Source organism: Metarhizium album (assembly GCF_000804445.1).
Source record: "Metarhizium album ARSEF 1941 chromosome Unknown scaffold_8, whole genome shotgun sequence".
In the NCBI taxonomy this organism is placed as follows: Eukaryota; Fungi; Ascomycota; class Sordariomycetes; order Hypocreales; family Clavicipitaceae; genus Metarhizium; species Metarhizium album.
The window spans coordinates 589,306-612,689 of NW_024467582.1; the positions used below are offsets into that span (position 1 = coordinate 589,306).

A 23,384-nucleotide genomic window follows, 5' to 3' on the forward strand; every position below is an offset into this window, starting at 1 on the left:
CAGCCCCCCCCCCCCCCTTCAGCTTCGTAATATGTACGTTCTACTCACCGGTATGTAAGTAGGCAATGCGCAATAACACCCACCGTCCCGAGATCTCGGCGGGGCTGTTGATCTTCGTAGATCCGACCTTGGTCAACTTTAAACTGGGACCCGTCCTTGCTGCCAAAACTCTTAGAGATAGATGGGCATGTGTCAGCGCTCAAAGATATAAGCGACTGAAGTTGCAGTGGCCTTGGGCGACGTGACGGAACTTGGCCTTCAGAAAGATCGCATGCCATGGTTTCTCGATACTGTTTATGTGTGAGTCGCTGTCGAATATAATATATATATGTATATATATATCCGCAGTTCGTGATGCTTTGCACAAGGAAGCGTCGAAAACACTGGCTCCCCACTGCATTCCTGGTGAGGCCTGATTGCAGAGAACTTTCCAATTAAGGACAGAGGCTCGCTCGCGTGTGCTGGCTGGCCCCTGACAGTTTGGGATTCCCAGGCAATCGACGTCTGAACAAAGGGCGATCTATGCAAAGATGAGACATTTGCTGCCACGTCTCCCGCGGTAAAAACGAGTCACCATGTCGATAATGGTCTCGGCATCGATTGGCCCAGAGTCTCGGAGTTGTCTTTTGACAGTCAGGGGGGGGGCAAGCATTGCGATGTTGGTGGCATTCCAAGGGTCAGTCGTTGACAAGGATTTGTGAAACGTCCAAGGCACACAAAGCCGCCTAGTCATTGAATGCAGCTCATCATTTGCCGGCGAACTTGCATCAGTTGCAGGGGATTTGGCGTAGGCGTCCTGCGTTCTGCAGTCGACATGTGGTTCCTGTATCAGATCCCGAGTGTGCGCATTGCAGAAAATGTCTGCAAAGTCGTGCGCCTTGCCGATTTAGTCTCCGCAATCTGGCATTCCGGCCCGACGGTGCAACGCAGGCCAATACTCGAGGAGCCGGGCAATAACACAGGCAGAACTGCGCACCAGGCGCGAGGGAGCATCATGGCAAACCCAATCTGCTTCACAAGACTGCATTTGCATTGCATGTTGCCACTCTATCGGAGCGCAAGACGCTCAAACATGGCAGTGGCAGAGGCGGCGGTACTTACTACTGAGGCAAGTACCACCCATCTCTTGCCGGACGACCCATGCCTTCCGAATCAGTAGTCTCTCCCTGGCCAAGGCCAAGGGCAAAGCCATGCGCCGGAGACTTGCTTGTGGCAATGCAAAATGCAATCCACGGGTCATCTGGCCGCTTCAACATCCCCATCTCCCTCCCTCCCTCCCTCTTTCTCTCTCTCTCTCTCTCGCACAGCCGTGTAATGCATCGGCAAGCGATTCGCATCTCGATGAATCCCCCCTGGCCCCCCACTCCGTACCCGTCCTCGGATGCCTCAGCAAGTACGGAGTACCGTGGGGTTATCTTGGCCACACAATACTTGAACTTCAGGAGTTGCAGCTCACAACCTGGCGCCAACTTTGAAAGGGGAGAAGAAGGGGGGGGGGGGCATGTAGCAGACCCCCAAGCTCCCCTTCATTTACGGATCTCACACCAGCCAGACCGACTTTCCTGTCGGCAGTCTTTCCAGAGCGTTTATACGTACGTACTTGTTTTTGTTGCTCCCGACCAATTTTAGCTCCGCGGATACATGCGCCCACATGCACCCTCGTTGGTTTCCCCTTGGCCATGGGTTGCAGGGTCTTCGCAAAACTTATTACTCCGTACAACAGGCAAACTTAGTCAGTCTCGGTGCCGGATCTCTTCTCTTTGGCCAGAGCGCCCCAGTGTGGGCTGGGCAGCCAGGAATCCAGGATACTCGTCCCATCAATCTCAAACACGCGGCTCTTGAGGTGCTCGTGGCGTCACTGGTGCAGCCAGCCATCCGCTCCCGCCAGCGGGCGGCTCAAGCTGCCCATCGCAGGACGGAGTGGAATATGGTTTAGCTATGGCTTGTCCAGCTAGCCTGCGTCGGGGCCCCGAGCTGCAAGCTGGGGAAAGGAAAAGGAAACGGCTATGCCATGTATCAACGGGGACCGAGTGGGCTCGTTTGGTGACGTGTCTGTGGGTGGTCTGGATATCTCGCCCCCAAAGTCCTCTGTAATCCCCATTCCATCTCGCGGTTTTGTTTGTCTTCTTATCAGGCACTCATGGTTTCCTGCTTGCTTGCCGCTTGTTTCTCCAGCCCGCCACGGTTCAAGCCTCATCATAATCTTCGATCCAACCTACGTGGTGCAACACAGCGCCAACGGCCCTGCCTTGTCCGCATAACGAATTCCGGCCAGCCAAGGTGTTTTATACCAGCCAGGAGGGCAGCAGGTAGCGCTCAAACGCACAAGTCATTTATAAAAAGAGCGGCCAGCTTGCCCACATTGCGTGGTTCCTGAGTGTGTCTGATGCACCACCCAACCAGGACTCTTGGAGAACAAGACTGAGCTGCGCGAAGGCTGCCCTGAGCCACCTCCAGTGCTTTGTGGCTCCCTTGCATCCTTCAATGTGGCATGGAATACCTTTGGAAGACGAGGCCCTGCTCACACTGCCAACTATATGCATAGATGGATCGTCTTCGACGCGCCACGTCCATGTCTCGGTCGTCGTCATTGAATCATCGAAGAGGACCCGCGGCCATCGAGACCATAATCATCCCAGATATATCGAAACAAACTCACCTGACAGATGCAGAGAACATTGCGTCTGTTGGCCTTCAGCAGTACCGCCGACCAATGCGCAGAGGAACGTTTCTGTCAAGATCGCCTCCAGACAAGAAATTTTCAGCCGTGACTGGTCTTCGAGGACTTGACGTAAGCGAAGCAGATGCAACAGGCATTATACCTATAGGAATGGCACTTGGTAGTCCCTCTCCTGAACGTGGCTCCTGTGGGACTAGATGGCAACCTCAAGTGACAACCACTGTTACGGCCGGCAAGGGAGGTAGCCAAGACGAACAACAAACAAAGGATGGGCTTTCTCGATCCAAGTCTCGTAAATGGAGTATTTTTGGAAGATCCAGGTCGAAAAGAGTCAAGAATAGTGATAGGGCCATGGATTCTCCAGATCAAGTTACCACCCCCAGCGAAACACCGACCCGCGGAACGCCAACATCAGCGGGGTTTCGTGGACCGGGACATACTGACTTTCGGGAAGCCAATCCATCACCAAAGCCAAAGGCCCTCGGAAGATCATTTACGGAACCTATGGCTTCTGAACCGACATGGTATCCCCAAGTCGTTTCACCTCCGGCCAAAACACAAACCGCTACGGACGGCACGCGTCCTCGACAACGAGAACCTATACGTAAAAACATCAATACTTTTAGCGGGGAGCCCTTTCTTGACGTTGAAATACCAAACATCACCCTGGATAGATATAGTGTCATGTTTGCTAGTCTTCTTGAACGCCGCAGTGCGACATCTCTCCTCGCCCGTCGACAAGTCACACAGGATAAGATACGCGCACTTCGCGAAGAGGCTGCTGGCCCTGGCCACCGGAGCGCAGTCTCGCGCACACGACGTAAACAAAGCGTGGACCGAGACTTGCCACCGATTCCTTCATTGAGACTCGAGCCGCTACAAGCAACTCGGAAAAACCGGCCAAAGTTCCACCATCGGTCGAATACATCCGCTGGCATTATGTACACACCTTCGAAGGAGACGTTTACGGATTCACATGCCCGCGATGGAGAACAAGGAAAGTCATCACATATAGTGAGACTAGCATCCCTTAAGGGAAGAGAAGCTAGTATCGGCAGCGGGATCTCCCAGCAAGGTCACAGACCACATCTCCGATCCAGGTTCCACATACGGTCACCGACGCACAAACATTCAGGATCCAAGTCACCGACTAACAGCAGCTTTGATCTGTCGGATGAATATCTTGAAGAAGGTGGACTATCCCCTCCGCCGGCCAGGGGCCACTCTCAAAGAATAGTCAACTCATCGCAGTCAAAGAAATGCCCTCCAACACTACAACAAGCCACCACGGCACCCATACCTTCCACACCTGCTTTCCAGGGCAGCCCAAGCCCGAGTAGTCCCTTGGGGGAAGAGCTAGACGAGGATGAAGACAAAGCGGTGCAGGACGCCGTCAAGATATCTATCGCTCGTCAAATCAGCGTATCTCGCGAACAGCGCCGAATGCTAGGCCCGCTACAAATGCACCCAACAGAAGGAAAGCGAATAGCTGAGACGAAGAGCTCTACACCGCGATTGGTTGATCCAAGGGTAGATCCGTCATCTCCCTCCGCAGGGTGTAGGAAAAGCGAGTGGGTGGTGCTGGAGAGCGTATGAGGACTATGACCTGCCGTTTTGGAAGCTGGCATGGGCGGTTCTATTAGAGGGGTGACCAGTACTCGGCTCGAAAATAATCGTTGTCATCCTCGGGGGATATCAGACGGCTGGCGCCGAAGAGCCATTCAAGTGAAGGATTTAAAGTCAAGGAATCATTACAGGGAGCCATTCATGGAATCGATTTGATCATGACGTGTCTTGATCTAAGGCTAGTTCATGCAACCTTCGCTCAACAGTCTTCATTTTCTGTATTCGGTTTCAGTCTGTTGTAAATGGTGGACGCGTTTTTCTTTGTTTGAGGGGCTTGGGATATGTATATATATATATATGTATGTACACTGCATTTGGCTTCTGATATAGTCGGGAATATTTTCTATACTGGACTCTGCAAAAGGTTAGCTGAGCAGTACATTCGGGATTAGTCTCTACTAGCAATAGCCTTTCAGACGATTTAACGCATAGGCGTGTGAAAACAGGGAGAAAACGGTTTAACTCCAGCATGAAGACTTTATTAGTTTGTGTCATGTCCCGTCCTAAGATTTGGAACAGCTGTACACGTGCTGACCTCCTGGGGGTGGTCCTGCATGACTTCTAATCCCGACTACTGCCATGCCATAGGAAACACCGATGGACCCCCGATAAAAGACATAGCAGCGGCTTGTTGAACGAAAGATCATAATTCGAGTGTATATAAACGCGAGTCTGCCAATGCGCCAACCAACAAGCCCACCAGTTGGTTACGGAACAGAAATTGCAGGCCGAGCAAGCTGCCTGGATTTCTTGTCGCCCTCTTACATCACCACACAGCATCTGTTTGTGTTTCTGGCTTGCTCTAAGTCCCCTGAGTTAGCATTCCGAAATTCATGCGCAGCGCAGGATGACACGTACTGTAAAAACCCTTGCTCATATCGGACAAGTCATTGCTCTTATTCACCAATTCATCTAGTTTTTCTTGTCTTCCCAACACACTTTCGATGGTTTGGTGCAGGACCTGTTTGGTGTCGTCCAGCTCCCTCTGAATCTGTCCGATTGTATCTATCTGCGCAGGATCCTGGTATTGCGCGAGCTGTTGCTGGAGCTCCTTCTGGTACTGAGCGAGCTGATTCTTGACCTCTGCCCGAGGGCTGGACGCAGTGAGGTCCTTCCATGAGCTAGAGGGGAACTTTGCGAGAAACTCGTTGACGACGTTGCCGAGAAGTTTGTGGGCAGCAAGTGAAGGGTACTGGGCATCGGAGATGGCGACGCCGCAGACGCCTAATTTGTGGGCATAGATGTGGAAGACAAAATCTTGTATCGAGTAAGCGCAAAGGTCTTGTGACTGGCGGTCAATGTAGTGGCTTTGCGCGTTGGTCCCTACCTTGAGCATCTTGCGCAACGTCTTGCCGCTGGTTAGGCTTTGCCTTTTCTGCTAACTGCTTGGCGAAGAAGGTCATGAATTGGGCATAGCTGAGGAAGGGCTGGTCAGAAGATGTCGGTTCCGTGGACGGTTTCGTGGGACGTGGACGCAGGGAAGGGGAGAACAAACTTGTTTCTGGTCAGCAAACCATACGAGCTGACGTCTTTGACGACAGCAAGTTCGTGTGAGGGTTCCTTGTTCTTGGGATCTATGCCTTCCCTAGTGTCGTAGCTGATGATCTGTAGACGTCGTGAGTATTTGCGCCGGCGGAATGTCGGGCGACATGTGACAATAGCCTTACGCCAATGTAGGACAGCTTCATAGCGACGGCTGGAGTTCAGGTTTGGGTTTCGAGTCGACAAGTTGGATGGGTGAGAATGGACGGCAGAGGAGCAGCGAGACGCGGGGGGCTCACGGCGGCGTGGAGATGATGCGAGGCCAGGAGAGAGACAGGAGGTAGTTAAGTTGAGAGATGGTGTTGACTGGTTAGTTGGTTAGCTGGCCAGGACTAGGCGGTCACCGTCGGGTCTTTCAGCGTTTAAAGCGCCGAGTTCCGGCATTCCTGAGACCTGGAGCCGCTGGCACTTGAGATCGACGACCGTCGGTGTCACATGCCCCGCTTTCTGTGGACAGAAGTGCGAGTTCGACAATGGCACGGTGTTAACTGACGAGGTCCTTGAGCTGGGGCGGCAGGAGCACCTTCCTTGCATGTTGCAAGTCAGCAACTTCATAGGTCCGGCCGACGGCGTGACTCAACTGTTCTTCTGGAGCATCATGATGCTTGATTCTATTGTACAGAATAGAGAGACAGTCGGGACTTCAAATTCAGCAGTCTCGCTCTCTTTCTTCTTGGAGCTAACTGCTCTTTACTCATCCCGTCTGTCGGGCGTTGTGCTTCCGTACTTTTATTTTACCCACAACGGCACCCTCTTCAGATTTGCACATTTCGCAATATGGCGTCTACGGACTTGATAACCGCTGAAGCAGAATGGAGAGAACAGTTTGCAGCGATGCAAGCGGCAATCGCCAATCTCAACCTTCCCACCGTCTCCAAAGCTGAGGACGGTTATGCCGAAGACGATGACGACCTTGAAGGATTCTCCCTGGGGGGCGATGGTCGGGACGTGTGGGACTTTATTTCGGACACCGAATACGATGACTATAGCAGCGACTTTGTTGAAGTTGACGGAGTCGGCGATGCAGAGGCGGGAAAGACCGTGGATCGGTTCTTTGACACGTCAGCTGGGATTGCCGCCGAGAACAACCTCTCTCCGGATGTCTTCCAAAGCCAGATTTTAAGCCTTCTGGGTTCTGCTGAGCCTGATTATGAGCTTCAATCGCACCTTACCGATCTGGTTGGGCTCGGTCATCTCGATTTTGTCATTGATTTATTGTCCAGAAGGGATGTTCTTGTGGCTGAGACGAAAGGCCAAGTCGAGAGACATCCTACTGCACCTCGATTGTTGAACAAGTCTGAGAGACAGGCTGCTCTGATACGCCAGGACTTTGAACACAAAACTTCTTCGCTATCTCCTGCATCCAAGAAGGAACCACAGTATCCACATGTATACAGATCGTACCAGGCCGGGAATACGCTGAGCTTTTCCGGCAAAAAGTATGGCCTGCCTGTCGGCAGCGAACGTCGCCAGTTTGAAAAATATGAAGAGTACTTTGTTCCAGCAGGCCGCAAAGGTACACTCGGTCCTGGAGAGAAGCTGGTAGCTATATCGGATCTTGATGGCTTGTGCCGGATCACTTTCAAGGGCTACAAGAATCTCAACCGTATGCAGAGCCTCGTGTTCCCCGTCGGATATAAGACAAACGAGAACATGCTTATCTGTGCCCCCACTGGTGCCGTAAGTCAACGACCATCTTAAAGCCATTTCTACATCATAATTTAAACCACCTTTAACAATGGCTATAGGGCAAAACCGATGCGGCCATGTTGACAATTTTGCACACTATTGGCCAGCATGCCTACCCCAATCCTAGCGAGAACCCCGAAACGACCGAGTTCACCGTTGACATTGACAACTTCAAAATAGTCTACGTGGCTCCCATGAAAGCCTTGGCCGCTGAGGTCACTGAAAAGCTGGGCAAGCGTCTTGCCTGGTTAGGTATCAAGTGCCGCGAGTACACTGGTGATATGCAACTCACCAAATCAGAAATTGTTCAAACTCAAATCATTGTTACTACCCCAGAAAAGTGGGATGTCATTACGAGAAAGGGTACTGGAGATACAGAGCTGGTTCAGAAAGTGCGTCTTCTAATCATCGATGAAGTTCACATGTTGCATGATGAACGTGGCGCGGTTCTAGAATCCCTTGTCGCCCGAACTGAACGCCAGGTTGAGAGCACACAGTCTCTTATTCGAGTCATCGGCCTTAGTGCTACGCTCCCCAACTACGTTGATGTGGCCGACTTTTTGAAGGTCAACAAGTACGCAGGCCTGTTCTACTTTGATGCTTCGTTTCGCCCTGTCCCGCTTGAGCAGCATTTTATCGCTGTCAAGGGCAAAGCGGGGTCAAAGCAATCCAAAGAGAACTTGGACAATGTTGCCTTTGACAAAGTCAAGCAGATGCTGGAGAGAGACCACCAAGTAATGGTTTTCGTGCATTCGCGGCGAGATACTATGGTTACTGCAAGGATGCTTCACCAAAAGGCAATCGAGCAGTTTTGCATGGACCTTTTTGATCCTAGCGGACATCCCAAATACGACCAAGCCTCCCGCGATATAAAGTCATCCCGGGCCAAGGACATTCGCGACCTTCTCTCTAAAGGAATCGGAATCCATCATGCTGGTATGGCTAGGGCTGACAGGAATCTGATGGAGCGACTCTTTGGAGAAGGTGTTCTGAAAGTGCTTTGCTGCACTGCTACATTAGCCTGGGGTGTGAACTTACCCGCTGCCGCTGTGGTCATCAAAGGTACACAGGTCTACAGCGCCCAGGATGGTAAATTTGTTGATCTCGGAATCCTGGATGTGCTGCAAATATTCGGTCGAGCTGGACGGCCGCAGTTCGAAGATACTGGCATCGGTATGATCTGTACTACTCAAGACAAGCTTCAACATTACTTGACTGCTATCACTGAGCAGCAGCCGATCGAGTCCAAGTTTTCCACCAAACTTGTTGATAACCTCAATGCTGAAATTGCCCTGGGAACAGTGACTTCTATCCAGGATGCGGTCCAATGGATAGGATACTCATATCTATTTGTTCGAATGCAGAGAAGTCCAACCGCATACGGTATTGAGTGGGCCGAAATTCGTGATGATCCAACTCTCGTGCAGAGACGGCGCCAACTAGCCATCCAAGCCGCCAGAACTCTGCAGCAGTGTCAGATGATTATTTTTAACGAGCGGACTGAGGAGCTTCACAGCAAAGACATCGGTCGAATTGCTAGTCAGTATTACATCCTTCATACGAGTATTCAGGTTTTCAACACTATGATGCAGCCGCAAGCCACTGAGGCCGATGTCCTCAAGATGATTAGTATGAGTGGAGAGTTCGATAATGTCCAGTCGAGAGATACTGAAGCCAAGGAACTGGCGCATCTGAAGAATGATGTTGTGCCTTGCGATGTCGACGGCGGCATTGACACACCGCAATCCAAGACCAACATTCTGTTGCAATCATACATCTCTAGACAACAGCCTGACGATTTTGCACTATCCAATGACATGAATTATGTTGCCCAGCAGTCTGGCCGTATCTGCCGAGCCTTGTTCATGCTAGCGCTTAATAGGAGATGGGGTCACCAATGTCTAGTCCTGCTGACTTTGTCAAAGTCTATTGAGAAGAGAATTTGGCCCTTTCAGCATCCACTTCATCAATTTGATTTACCCAAGCCCGTCTTGAACCAGCTTGATACGAAGGAAAACCTGACCATGGAGAAAATGAAGGAAATGGACCCTGCTGAGATCGGAGGCTTGGTACATAATCACAGCGCTGGAAAGACTATTTCCCGACTTCTGAGCCATTTTCCGACGGTTCATGTAGAAGCTGAAATTGCACCACTGAACCGGGATGTACTTCGGATAAAGTTGTACGTTATCCCCGATTTCTCGTGGAAGGACCAGATACATGGAACATCCGAATCGTTCTACATCTGGGTTGAGAACTCTGAAACTTCAGAGATTTATCATCACGAATTCTTTATTCTGAACAGGAGAAAGCTTCATGACGACCACGAACTTAATTTCACAATTCCTTTATCGGATCCCCTTCCAACGCAAATTTACGTTCGAGCCGTATCTGATAGATGGCTTGGTGCAGAGACAGTCACCCCAGTGTCTTTTCAGCACCTCATCAGGCCGGACACCGAAAGTGTTTACACTGATCTTCTTAACTTACAGCCGCTTCCTATCTCGGCCCTGAAGAACCCCGGCTTGGAAGAGATTTACGCGCAGCGTTTTCAATTCTTTAATCCTATGCAGACACAGATTTTCCACACCCTGTATCATACACCAGCCAACGTTCTCCTCGGGTCTCCAACAGGAAGTGGCAAGACTGTGGCAGCAGAGCTGGCCATGTGGTGGGCTTTCCGGGAAAGACCCAAATCTAAAGTGGTGTATATTGCCCCAATGAAAGCGCTGGTTCGTGAACGAGTCAAGGACTGGGGAAAGAGACTTGCTCGACCATTGGGACTTAAGATTGTCGAGTTGACTGGTGATAATACTCCAGATACAAGGACCATCAAGGATGCGGATATCATCGTTACCACCCCTGAGAAATGGGACGGTATCTCGCGCTCTTGGCAAACAAGGGGATACGTCAGACAGGTTTCCTTGGTCATCATCGACGAGATACACTTGCTCGCTGGCGACCGCGGCCCTATTCTGGAGATCATTGTATCACGTAAGTACTAGAACCCACATTTCTGGCCCTGTATATGGCCGCCCTTGTTGATGTTGACTAGGCATGAACTACATTTCATCGTCGACAAAGAACAAAGTCAGACTCCTCGGAATGTCGACAGCCTGTGCCAACGCTACCGATCTGGGTAGCTGGCTGGGTGTCAAAGAAGGGCTGTTCAACTTTAAGCACTCCGTTCGCCCTGTACCACTTGAGTTATACATCGATGGTTTTCCCGAAATCCGTGGTTTCTGCCCTTTGATGCAGTCGATGAACCGCCCGACGTTCCGAGCCATAAAAAATCACAGTCCAGACAAGCCAGCCATTGTTTTTGTTGCTTCTCGACGACAAACGCGTCTCACAGCCAAGGACCTGATCAATTTTTGTGGCATGGAAGACAATCCCCGACGGTTCTTACGCATGGATGAAGAAGACCTGCAGCTGAACCTCGCCCGTGTTAAAGACGATGCCCTCAAGGAGGCCATCAATTTCGGCATCGGTCTCCATCACGCCGGCCTGGTCGAGTCGGATCGCCAACTCTCTGAAGAGCTTTTCCTCAACAACAAAATCCAAATACTCGTAGCAACTAGCACTTTGGCTTGGGGCGTCAACTTGCCTGCCCACTTGGTCGTCGTGAAGGGCACTCAGTTCTACGACGCTAAAATAGAAGCATACAAGGATATGGACCTCACAGACGTTCTGCAGATGCTCGGTCGAGCGGGCCGCCCTCAATTCGACAACTCTGGTGTCGCGAGAATATTCACCCAAGACTCTAAAAAAGACTTTTACAAGCATTTCCTCCACACTGGGTTTCCTGTTGAATCTTTGCTGCACACTGTGCTTGACAACCATCTTTGTGCTGAAGTTTCTGCCGAGACCATTGTCACAAAACAGGATGCTCTAGATTACCTAACCTGGACATTCTTCTTTCGTCGACTACACAAAAACCCATCATACTATGGGCTGGAGCTCTCTGCTGAGGAACACTCGACTATTGCTGCACAGCAACTCGCCAACGAATATATGATCGAAATGGTCAACACATCTCTCGGGGAACTTGCCGAGTCCAAGTGTGTCGAGTTATTTCCTAACGGAGACATAGATCCCACACCTCTCGGAAAGATTATGAGTTACTATTATCTTTCCCACAGAACAATCAGGCACCTTGTGAAGCATGCAAAAGCGCAGGCTTCGTTCCTCGATGTCCTGTCGTGGATGTCCCGCGCCATCGAATACGACGAGTTACCCGTTCGCCATAACGAAGATCTCATTAACGACACACTTTCCTCAAATTTGCCGTATTCTGGGCACACTTTTGGTCTGCCCATGTGGGATCCACATGTCAAAGCCTTCCTGCTACTTCAAGCGCACATGTCGAGAATTGAACTGCCCATCACGGATTACGTGGGCGACCAGACATCTGTCCTTGATCAAGCTATTCGTATTATCCAGGCATCTATCGATGTCCTCGCCGAACTGGGCTACTTGTCATCCTGTTTGCAAATGATCAGCCTCCTACAATGCATCAAATGCGCCCGCTGGCCCACGGACCCTGTCGTGTCTATCCTTCCTGGTGTTGAACCCGAGTCCACCAAGAACAATACGCCGCTCAGCAAACTCAGCGTTCTCAAATCGAGCGAAGTTCATCAGCTGGCAAAAGGGCTCGGACTTGAGTCCCCACAAGAAGTCTCCCGTCTGGCTCGCGCAGTGTCCCTCCTCCCTAATGTGTCTATTTCGACATCAGACGTCACGTCTCTGTCTGTGACGGTGAATATCAAACGCATCAACGCCCTGGCCGACAAAGAAGCTCGAATATATGCTCCCAGATTCCCCAAAGCTCAGACAGAAGGCTGGTTCATCCTTGTCGTAGACATGGTCAGGGATGAGATCATTGCCGTGAAGAGAGCAACGTGGGCCGCGCCGGCAGGAAAGTCTTTGGGACCAGGCAGTACACCTTCATTGAGAAGGTTGATTAAGTTGCCGGAAACGGTCGGCGGACAGGCCAGGAAGGTGGACATATTGGTTGTGAGTGATGGGTATATGGGCTTGGAGTATAAAATCGAGGGGCTGGATATTCCAGGCTTGCCCACGGTGGATGATGATGTTGATTGGAAGAAGGGATAGGGCGTAAATTCGCTACTAGGGGATTTTTATCTACCAACGGTGCACCGACTGGTCTGAGTTGGCAACAAATGTCACATTTTGACACAGATGTAACAAACCATGCGCTTGATGGTTTGATGAAATGGCCAAAGTTCTTGCGATTTGAGCCCTCCAGCTCGTATTTTATCGAACAAAAAAACGCATGCCAAATTTGACAGACGTTAATGAATAGACGTGGTCCACACGGGAAATATCGAAAATCAGAGTATTCATCCAACGCCATGCATGAAGGAGATCACGGCACGAGGTGGCCATGCAACATGAAATAACCGCGCCAGAGGTTTGACAGGAAAGGCAAGGGAGACGAACAAACACCAAGGCAAAGCGCAGAGCGAGGCGCGAATCAAAGTAGCCGCCGAAAAACCTAGAACAGCAAAACAGGAAAACCAGAGAAAAAAACAAAAAAAGAGGAAGAAGTCTCATCAAGAGGGCATCACCTGAGTTCGAATGAAGAGCCCAAGACCATACATGACTCAAAGGGGAAGAAAGAAAGGGGGTATCTAGCGGTTCCCTCCAGGCCCAGTCCGAATACTTGGTTCCATTCCTGCATATTCATTCCCTTTCCTCCCCTCCCCTCCCCTTTCGGCCTTTATCCAAGTAAACAATCGCCTTGGTTCAACACGGCCGCGTCCACTGTCCACATTACGACGTCATCGTCGTGACTTTAACAACATGAACGCCGACCCTTTGACGCCTCATCGGGCTCGTGCTGCTCCTGCGCCGTCGCGCCCGTTCGGTCAACCGTCACAGCTGGGGAGAAACCGGGAGAAAACAACCAGCTCCGCCTGTCGCGGCCTAGACGAAAACTGCCCCTCGCATTCAAACCGTCGAAGTAGCCGCCATCCATGCCGGCCTCGTAGCCAGGAGTGCCTGGTGTGGCCGTGGCCAGCAAAAGGGCCTGCTGCATCTTGCGATTCTGCTCAACCAGCTTTCTGGCGACAACCCGGAAGACCTCCTCGACACCTTCCCCGCTCTCGGCGCTGATTTCGTGGCACGCGTCCCAGCCAACTTCCTGGGCCCAGAATCCCGAGCTCCGCTTTGAGCTTGGACTGCGCGGTTCCACGCTTGGCATGGAGCCGGGCCCGTTGAGCGGCGTGGCCGTCGGCGGCGGCGTGCTGCCCAGTCCAGGAGCTAGATTTTCTGCAACGTAGGCGATGCAGCGCTCAAAGGGGACCTGCCGGGTCGAGGGGTCACGGGCCACGATGTCAGCCTTGGTTCCTACGACGTGCAGAACGACGTCGCTCGGCAGGTTGCGGCGCAGCTCGGTGAGCCAGACGCCCATTTCAGCAAAGGACTGCGCGTCGGTGATGCTGTAGCACAGGATGCAGGCGTTGGCGCCGCGATAGTACAGACGCGAGATGGACCGGAATCTTTCCTGACCGGCTGTTTTGGGGCGTCAGCAACTTGCGAAAGGAAGCAAGACGGACGGCGGGATAGAGTCGCGGCCGCAGCGCCACGGGGGACAACAGAGCAAAGGACGGGGGGGGGGGCAAAGAGTCACGGACCTGTGTCCCAGATTTGAAGGCGCACCATGGTGTCGTAGTCGGAGTCGATTACGCGCTTGGTTAGAAAGCTCGCGCCAACGGTGGACGTGATCTGCGAAGGGTTGAAGGCGCCCTTGCAGTAACGCATGACGAGGGAGGTCTTGCCCACGCCCTGGGCGCCGAGGACCACAATCTTGGCCTCGAGGGACGACATTCCTGGTGCGCACGCCGTGAGTGTGAGGGCGCTTTGTTGTTGTCTCTTTGTCTGGGGGTGAAGGGCCTTGGCGAAATGATGTTATGGTGTTGCTATCGCGAGGGAGCAAAAGAAGGATGGCGGGATTCTCTGGTTTTTTCCGACGGCGAGCCGCAAAAACAGAATAAGCAAGAATAATAACAAATATTTGTTACTAATCAAGGGTGGAAGCGGGCGAGACGAGCGAGGCGCGACAAACGACGACGACGACGACGCCGAGGCCGACGACGCGGCGTGATGAATGCAGGCCTCGGCGCAGCGATGAGGTGGTTTGATTTCCCTTATCGCATTGTCACTCTTGGCTTCAGCGAGGGATGGGCGTGGGGGCAGGGCGGACAGAGACCTGCACTCTCATGGTCGTGGTGGCTGGCGATAATGTTTGCGGCGGGCGTCTGGTGTTTTTTTTTTTTTTTCCCTTCGTCAGGGGCCAAAGCGAAGGAAGTGCGAGCTCGGCGAGGGGAGTTGGATGCAGGTCCCGGGTCAAGAATCAAAGAAAAAAGAACACACGCAGAGGACAAGGCCAATCGTTGTCTACTCTGCCGAAGGGTAATTATTCTCGGGGGGGTGCGGCTGCGCGAGGTGGTTTGAGGCTCCGCCGTCAACGACGAGATGCAATATAAAGGCCGGAGAGAAGGAGTCAAGCACGTCTAGACTCTGGAGGGTCAATGCACAAATGGCACAACTCCCATTGATGCACACATCTAGAATCGAGGCGGGGTCGAGCCTGTCCAGCTGATTGAACCAGAACCGGACCGCAGGACCCACCGACATGCTATCATATTTACGACGGTCACAGTCGCGTCACGCGACGCGGGTCAGTCATGTACTTGAGTACTTGGGCAAAAGCAGAAACTTGCACACTACGCAGGTACTTGGTAGTGACTAAATACTTCAACAAGGCCAACGGCATGTTTTTATGCTCCTCCCCGCCTCTGGCGCGTTTCCCAATGTCACCAGTGACTCTGTCACCACCTTGGACGGCAGACTCTGGACCTTGCCTGTCCGCAAGACCAACTCCTCGACATGGGCAACGACGGATGGCCAGATGCATTGGCGCCTGCGGCTGCAGGTTGACGTCATTGTACGTGCACCAGCAACGACAATGTTGAAGCCAGCCGCCGCCTTCTCCACTCGGCGGATTGCAATGACCATGTTCAACATACTGTGGCGCCATCTCCTCCGGGCGATTGAATGCCGGGCGAATTTTTTGACCTTCCCATCCTTCTCTCACCTTTTTCGCGGCCTAGATAACTTTCTCCTGCAACGAACGCATGATTGATGCTCGGCAGTCGCGAGTCGGGACACCCGAGGCACAGTCTTGCCCAAGTACGACTAATGAGCAGCCGGCCATTTCGAATGCCCGCAAATGTCTCATGATATGCTTCGATGGCGCTTGAAAGAGCGAGAGGGGCACGGGACCCCCTATCAATGTCTCGGAGATGGCACGATGCATCGCGCGGTGTAGTGATTACCGGTGCGCCTCTTTGGTTTTTTATATGTGGGAGGGTTGCGCGGAAAAGGTGAGTATCCACGGCTGTACCATATTACATCCTGTACTAATCTTCGAGTTGAGTCAAGTGCTCTACATGACTTGGCGCAAGGCCTATCTAGCCACGGCGGCGTTCGAAGCCTCGACCCGTAGATGTGCTTCAACGGAAGACGGCCGATGTCGAGAAGACCAACGCTGTTCGTCGTGGTATGGCGAGGAGGAGGTGTTGTCACATGTCTCGTCGATTCGGATGGCTTCACAACTGATCGTACTTCTCTTTTTCGACATGGTGAACTTGCTACCGCCACACACAGATATTCAGTCCAGCCGGCCTCTGGCGAAATCGCGGCCGGGGCAGCGTCTGCCGAACCGAGGATGAGTTTGCCATGTGCATTAGCATATCTTTCAGGACCAAAAGCGCGCTGAACGGTTCTACGGTAAGCAGTTTTCCCGAAACAGGTAGAACAACGCCGGGGGCTTTTGACGACGCTATTTCATAGTACTAATACTCATGTACTCGTGCGACCAAAGTCAACAACCATGTCGCCGGTTTCACTCCAGAACAGAAGCGTGGAAATTTCTCGCTCGAAATAGTGGCATCCGCAACTCGCGCCTCCATTCACCTGGTATCCGCTGTTCCTACCGAAATTGAGACGGTAGCTAGCCACAAAACCCGTTGTTGTGTAGCTTCTTCAGACCAGTACGGCCTCCATCTACAAGACGAGTAGAGCGGTACCTTCAAATAGTCGGGCTCAAACGGCTTCATCTGATGGAGATGCAGAAGCGGCGAGCTCGCTCTTCAAGTTGGGCCCGTCTTCTCTTTAGACAAGGAACGGTACCCATGTCGAACACTGCTGCAGCTTTACAATATTGATTCGTTAGAGCACAATGCATGCAAGACTCTGTGTAGGGTATTTAGGCGTCAACTGGCAGGTTTTGGGAATTACTATTCCTCGTCTATTCTCTGTTTACCGGGTCTCTTCTTCTTCCAGGCACACTGCCATGGCCAAAACCAAGGGGCTGCAAACTCACGCCATGAACATTTTGCACGCGAGAAAATTTGCGACGACTTGACGCCGTGACGAGCATCAGAGGGCCGTCAGGCCCGGGCCGAGATCAAAAGGTGGCATACCACACAAAATGGTGTGGTGTGGCCACATCCTTTTTTGGTGTGACAAAAGTGCTTGAGCTGGGCCCGGTAATTATATCAAAAACAAGTGCCCCGTCCCACTCTGTTGGCCTCTTGGCACAGCCGCTGCCATGGGCTCGAGACGCACACGGTACATGACGTTGGTGTGGATGCATTCCTTATCAATCAGTCACTCCTTGACCATCATCTCCACCCTGCCCCCATGTACAAGCGAGAAATGGCTCTTGCCGGCGCCGATATGAGACCATTTTCGGCAGGCCAACCAGAGCATGGAACATGGACTTCTAGGACGGGGGTGTTACGCTTTCGGGGACGCGATGCCGATTCCTATCAATCAGTGACCGGGGTCTCTCCTACTTATACTGCTGACTACTGGCACCTACTCCGTACCGAGTAACCAGTGGACCGCCGGGTGCCAGGGCGTGATGGGCGTCTGGCCTTGGTCATTCTGTCCGATGTCCGGACCCTCGACACTTTACGTCTTCCAATCGGCCATATTTACCGTGTGGAATCCCCGAAAGATGCGCAAGTTTATGAGTCAACGCCTGGGTTCCAGGGAGGTCAGCAGGCACAGATTTCACTTCACCGAGGGCCGGCTCAACAGGTTGGCATGGGGGGAGGGAAGAAGACACTTGGCAGCTTGGTGGCTGGGAAAGGACCTCTCCTCATCCGTTTCTGATGCTTGAGAACTGCAAGAACAAGGAACGGAAACCAAAGAAAGAAAGAAACGGACGGAGGGGGAGGAGGAGAGAACGGAGTGGCGTATAATTCATACTTGGGCGCGTCTTGATCTCAACATGCATGAATTCCATTTCCATGTCCATTTCCATTTCCACGCCGTTCCTGTCGTGGGCAACATTGTCGACCGTACACACCGAGTTTTCGGCCACGACGAGGTCCAACACCACGTCTAGATATTTAAAGCGAAAGGTCCGTCTTCTTTTTTTTTTTTTTTTTGGTTTAAATTGTTCTGCCAAGTCGCCCTTGCAAGTTGGACGGACGCACGCGTATCCGCTCAACGGCCCAACAACGGCGGCCTTTGATTAGCTCGAGCGGACTGGCCTCGGAAGTCCGAGGCGTCTTGAGGCGCTGAGTCAGCCGCCGTCTCGTATTTCCGCCCGGCGTTTTCCCCAAACGGGCGCCGGGGCAAAATTCTGCACCAAGCTTTATCAGATCAGATTGATAAAGATTTGCCCTCGCCAGCCCAAAGGACCCCCCCCTCCGCGTTCCATTTATTAAGCCCTCGCTGCACGGCTGGTTCAGACGTCGTAACTCCGACACGCTTCTGTGAGTCCAGCGCACAAACCATGGCCGGGAGAAGCGAGACGCCGGAATCCGACGCGGGCTCGCGCACCAACGGCGATGGCGACCAACCGCCGGCGCGCAAGCGACAGCGCGTCCGCCTGAGCTGTCTCGAGTGCCGCCGGCGCAAGCTCTCATGCGACAGAGGCTTCCCGTGTGAGCGGTGCATCAAGAGTGGCACCCCGGACCGCTGCAGCTACGAGTCCCGGAACGGTGAGGTGGTCAGTGCCTCCTCGGGCGTTCCGCCTCCCTTTGCCCAGCTTGATCCTCGCCGCTTTGGAATCGGCGGCGGTGACGGGACGTCGGGCTTCTCGTCCAGAGACGACCACGAGAGGATTCGGAGGCTGGAGCTGGAAATTGCCCAACTCAAAAATCAACTCACGAGACCCGGCGGAACCGGAAACGGCGCTGGAACTGGGACTGGAACTGGAACCGGGGCCGGAGTCGGAGTCGGAGCCGCGGCCGGAACCGGGACCGGGGCCGGGATCGGCTCGTTTGACGGCAGCACCGTTGCCGCCACAGACTCGCCGGCGACCAGGAAGGACGAAAACTTGACGGAGAATGACGCCTTGGCGGCGCACCGGCCGGACGTGCAGGAATGCATCGAGGCCAGCAGCATGAGCGGCGAAAGGGGCGAGCTTCGATTCTTCCGCGGAAAGGGCTTCAGAACTCGCTACTTCGGACCGCACAATGCCAGCATGGCCTTTGTGGAGTTGACGGGGCTGTGTCCGTTCATGAGAGAGACGGCGGACGAGTGGCTCAGGCCCGTGATTGTCCACGACCGCAAAGACCGCAAGCGTCGCATGGAGCATCGCGAGGTCCTCTTCGCCAAGCAGGACGCCGAGCTCGAGGCGCTGCTGCCGGCCAAGGACGAGGCCGACGCCCTGGTCTCGGTGTACCTGGACCAGTTCGAGCAGATCCACCGCATCGTGCACATTCCCACCTTTGGCAAGGAGTACGCCGAGTTCTGGAGGCCCGGCAGCAGGCAGCGATGCGCGGCCTTTACGGCCCTGATCCTGGCCATGATGGCGGTGGCCGGCTGCGTGCACACCCACGGCAGCCTCAAGTTCATCGGCATGATGTCCAGCGCGCGCCACTGGGCCGAGAGATGGATCTGGGCGTGCGACGGGTGGCTGTCGCGGCAGAGCCAGAAGCACCGCAGGCTCATCCACTTCCAGATCGCCTGCCTCCTGTACCTGGGGAAGCGCGTCAACACGATCAAGAAGAAGAGGTTCTGGACCAGCTCGGGCGCCCTCGTCCAGGACGGCATCTCGGTCGGCCTGCACCGGGAGCCCAGCCACATGGGCGGCAAGATCAGCGTGTACAACCAGGAGATGCGGCGGCGCATATGGACGACGGTGCAGGAGTTTGACATGCAGGCCTCGTTCGACCACGGCCTGCCCACGCTGCTCAGCCAGCTGCACTACGACACGGACGCGCCGCGGAACCTCGACGACGAGGACTTTGGCGAGGAGACGAGCACGCTGCCGCCCTCCAAGCCGGCCAGGGACTACACCTTCAGCTCGTTCCAGAACCTGGCCCGGCAGAGCCTGCCGCTGCGGCTGGAGCTGAGCCGCCTGCTCACGGGGCCCCTGGCGGACATTGACTACGACCAGGTGATCCGGCACACCAACGACCTGACGCAGGAGATTGACGCGCTGCCCTCGTGGGACATGGACGCGGGCGCCGGGGAGAAGAAGAACCCCCTCATCGCCTACACTCTCCTCCACGTCCAGCTGCGCCAGTACATCATCCCGCTCCACCAGCCGTACCTGAAGCTGCGCAGGCAAAACTCCAGGTACCAGTACTCGGAGATTGTCTACTACAACGCGGCGCGCGACATTGTGCTGCTCCACGACAAGCTCCACGAGCAGGGCGTCCGGTCCCTCAACTTCCTGCGGGAGGACGCGCTCACGACGGCCATCAACCTCTGCAGCGTGACGATGCTGCAGCCGCGCGGGTCGACAAACATGATCATGATCAACTCGCACCACACCCTCAAGCTGATGGAGAAGTGCATCGCCATGAAGGAGGACCGCCTGCTGCGGTGCGGCAACAACGAGCCGTGGGGCTACTCCATCATGTGCGCCGCCCTCGGCCTCCTCGAGGCGCACCTGGGCACCAAGACGACCGAGGTGGCCAAGTCGACGTCGGCGGAGCGCTTCGTCAACCTCCACTACCGCCTGCTGGCGAACCAGGAACCCCCCGTGGCGTCCGAGAACGTCCCGGGGACGCCCGTCAGCGGCGCCGCGACGGCCCTGTCCGCGCCCGGTCTGGGTCTGGGTCCCAGCCCCGGCCTGGAGGTGCCCGAGCGGCCCAAGGTACGTCCTTTTCTCTCTCTCTCTCTCTCTCTCTCTCTCTCTCGCATCCGTCCGTCTTCACACCTGCTCGTGAGTCGCGGCACACGAGGGTCCGCTCGGCCAGAGAGCTGACGTTTTCCGCAACCCTAGTCCGTCACGCCATTCGCCTTCCCGCCTTCCATGCCGGCCGTGCCGGTGGACGCGACCACGGCCCCGGCGACGGCGTGGATGGTTGGCGCGGGCGACTCGGCACAGCCCTTCAACATGGATCCGAGTCTGGAGCTGCTCGGTCTCAACCTGAACGAGCTGTGGGGCGAGTCGTGGGAGCTCGGGTGAGAAGTGGCGTGAAGTTGTTGTCCGTTTGTCGTTGCCCATTGTTGTTCATTTCCTCTTCTGTGCTTCCCCTCGGCCATGGGTTTTTCCGAGCAGCTGCACCGTCTCGGGCTCGGCAACGTACTCGCAACTTGGAGAGGGAGACCATCGTGACGACTCTTCGCTGGGCCTTGATGCTATCCCCTTCTCTCTCTCTCTTTTTTTTTTTTCATTATTTTATTTATTACGGGGGTGGGCACAGCGAGCGATGGAGTAGGCCACTGGGCAAAATACTGTATGATAGATGATACCAAGGTACCTACTCAAGTACATTACACGGCGGCTCGGGACGGCAACGACGCGAGTGCATGCGGCGCCGAGTCCTTTGCACAACCGATGCCGCTCATATTGTTGGGTATAACTTGGCTCCGTGCTTTGATGCCGTGCAATGCAGTCCCTGCCGCTTCAAAGACTCCACAAACACGCTCCGCGGACAGGACCAGCACCGCGGCAGGCACAAGTTGGCACCGACCGACTGGTATGTTTGTCCACGGTCCGCGGACCATGACTCACGGGGGCTCCGTCCGGGACCGGCCCTTGTCCCTCCTTTATGTGCCGCATTTGCGTGCGTCGTCGGCAACCTGCGCCGGTTCAGAGGCATCAACGAGCAACATAGCTCAGAGGAAGAGCGACGGGCTCATAACCCGTAGGCCCCTGGATCGACACCAGGTGTTGCTATCTTTTGGTCTTTTTTTTTTTTTTTTCCAAATTCTTCCAGGGCAATCAAGTGCTCCGGTCTTGATGCGCCGGGGTGATGGCGATGCCGTGTGTTTGGAAGAAGGATGTGCAGTGTTGCCTTTTTTTTTTTCCCATCAATTCGAGCCTTGTTCTTCATCATCTCATCTTCCATGAGCGGCCAGGCTCGTGATGCTGGACCTGTGGAGCGGGGCCAGATCCCCGAGTTTCGCTGCTTGAACGAACCGCGGCAACATGTCGTGTGCGGTCTGCTTCGGGCGTCTTCACTTGGAACTTGGAGCGCCTTGGCTGCGTCTCTCGCTCTCATGTCTTGGTATCTGGTATCTGGGCCGTGGCGACGTGGATCCGGATCCGTCCACCCACGTCGTTGTTTGATCCGTCAACGGGAGGAATCTGGTGATGGCTGGGGCGGGTGCGTCTGCCTACCCTACACGCGCGCCAAAAACAGCAGCCAAGCATATTAGCACTTTTATCGTGCATCGTCTCGGCATGTCGTCGTTCCTTTTGCTTTTTTTCTTACCCTGGCAAAAGAGCAAAAAAACTATATATCAACAGCAAGCGTTGTGGCCAGACATCAAGGGCAAAGGCCACAGCAGGCGTCCAACCCGAGAGTCGAGCACGGGAGAGCGGAAAACTTGGGTAAAGAAAAACAGCAGTCCAGCGCAGGCTGATGGCCTCTCTGCGCCGCTCCACGACGGCCGCCTCCCCGTCCGCCGACAGCCAGCTCACCCAGCGACGATGGGTGACGCCCGCACCGAAACCCGGCGACGGGCCTCTCATGTCCCGCCGGGCAGACCGCGAGCTCCCTGGTAAACACGGCTTCCTCATCCCCCCCCCCCTCGCCTGCCCGTCGCTCGCGCCTCGCCGCACGTAGATGCTGACTGGGGGGCTGCTCAGCAATCAGCCAGGTCCGCTTCCGCTGGGGCCGCACGCTGCCCGTCTTCCTCGCCGTCGTGGCCGCCTGCTCCGTCTCCATCTTCAACTACCAAAGGACGTCGTCGCCCATCGTGTCGTCGACGCTGTACGCCCTGCGCACCAACGCCCGCGCGCGCGCCATCCTCGGCGACGACATCTACTTCAGGCACCAGATCCCCTGGGTCGGCGGCCGGATGAACCAGATGCAGGGCCGCATCGACATCCGCTTCGCCGTCAAGGGGACCCGGGGCTGGGCCACGATGCGCTTCTCCAGCAACCGCCCGTCGTCGAGGTCGCTGTTTGAAACGACCGAGTGGAGCCTGACCACGCCCGACGGGCAGTGGGTTGACTTGCTGGACGGGGGGGATCCGTTCCGAGCTCTGCTGGGGGGTGGCGGGCTTGCTGCCGCCGCCGAGGAAGCCGGAGACGGAGACGGAGACGACTTGCACGTCACGAGGGGATTCCGACAGCAGGGGGCATCCAACAAGTGAGGAGCCGCCCCTCGTCGCGGGGGGAGACGTGGAAGTGGCCCCGGCCGACGGGACCGAGTCGACGAGGGCAGGCACACAGTGAGCAGGCAGTCTCGCCTTGTTTGGGAGCGTCGTCCTTGTTTTCGTCTCGTCTCGTTTCGTCCCGTGCAACACGATTTGCGATTTGCGATTTGCGCCGACACTTGCTGTACAGTGCCCGGAGAGGCTTCACGTCTGTCCGTCTATATCATACATGTGTGCA

The 23,384-nt window shown here is 54.5% G+C and overlaps 6 protein-coding genes across 6 annotated transcripts; 4 read left to right on the top strand and 2 right to left on the bottom strand.

Moving 5' to 3' along the window:
• Window positions 1-2,572: 2,572 nt before the first annotated feature.
• On the top strand, window positions 2,573-4,276 carry MAM_03971 (uncharacterized protein; the record flags this gene model as incomplete). The annotated part of the gene is made up of 1 exon (XM_040822770.1): window positions 2,573-4,276. One exon carries the CDS (start codon window positions 2,573-2,575, stop codon window positions 4,274-4,276), a length of 1,704 nt encoding a protein of 567 aa, XP_040679276.1.
• Window positions 4,277-5,137: 861 nt separating this feature from the next.
• MAM_03972 (Longin) lies at window positions 5,138-5,642 on the bottom strand (the record flags this gene model as incomplete). Its single annotated transcript, XM_040822771.1, has 2 exons — window positions 5,138-5,163; window positions 5,246-5,642. The coding sequence occupies 2 exons, from the start codon at window positions 5,640-5,642 to the stop codon at window positions 5,138-5,140; spliced, it is 423 nt and encodes a 140-aa protein (XP_040679277.1).
• Window positions 5,643-6,625: 983 nt separating this feature from the next.
• Window positions 6,626-12,652, top strand: MAM_03973 (activating signal cointegrator 1 complex subunit 3; the record flags this gene model as incomplete). Its single annotated transcript, XM_040822772.1, has 3 exons — window positions 6,626-7,528; window positions 7,597-10,531; window positions 10,593-12,652. 3 exons carry the CDS (start codon window positions 6,626-6,628, stop codon window positions 12,650-12,652), a joined length of 5,898 nt encoding a protein of 1,965 aa, XP_040679278.1.
• A 703-nt stretch (window positions 12,653-13,355) lies between these two features.
• Window positions 13,356-14,389, bottom strand: MAM_03974 (Small GTPase superfamily, Rab type; the record flags this gene model as incomplete). The annotated part of the gene is made up of 2 exons (XM_040822773.1): window positions 13,356-14,074; window positions 14,197-14,389. 2 exons carry the CDS (start codon window positions 14,387-14,389, stop codon window positions 13,356-13,358), a joined length of 912 nt encoding a protein of 303 aa, XP_040679279.1.
• Window positions 14,390-18,374: 3,985 nt separating this feature from the next.
• On the top strand, window positions 18,375-21,005 carry MAM_03975 (C6 zinc finger domain containing protein; the record flags this gene model as incomplete). Its single annotated transcript, XM_040822774.1, has 2 exons — window positions 18,375-20,690; window positions 20,820-21,005. The coding sequence occupies 2 exons, from the start codon at window positions 18,375-18,377 to the stop codon at window positions 21,003-21,005; spliced, it is 2,502 nt and encodes an 833-aa protein (XP_040679280.1).
• A 1,402-nt stretch (window positions 21,006-22,407) lies between these two features.
• MAM_03976 (cytochrome oxidase complex assembly protein) lies at window positions 22,408-23,143 on the top strand (the record flags this gene model as incomplete). Its single annotated transcript, XM_040822775.1, has 2 exons — window positions 22,408-22,546; window positions 22,635-23,143. 2 exons carry the CDS (start codon window positions 22,408-22,410, stop codon window positions 23,141-23,143), a joined length of 648 nt encoding a protein of 215 aa, XP_040679281.1.
• Between the last annotated feature and the right edge of the window lie 241 nt (window positions 23,144-23,384).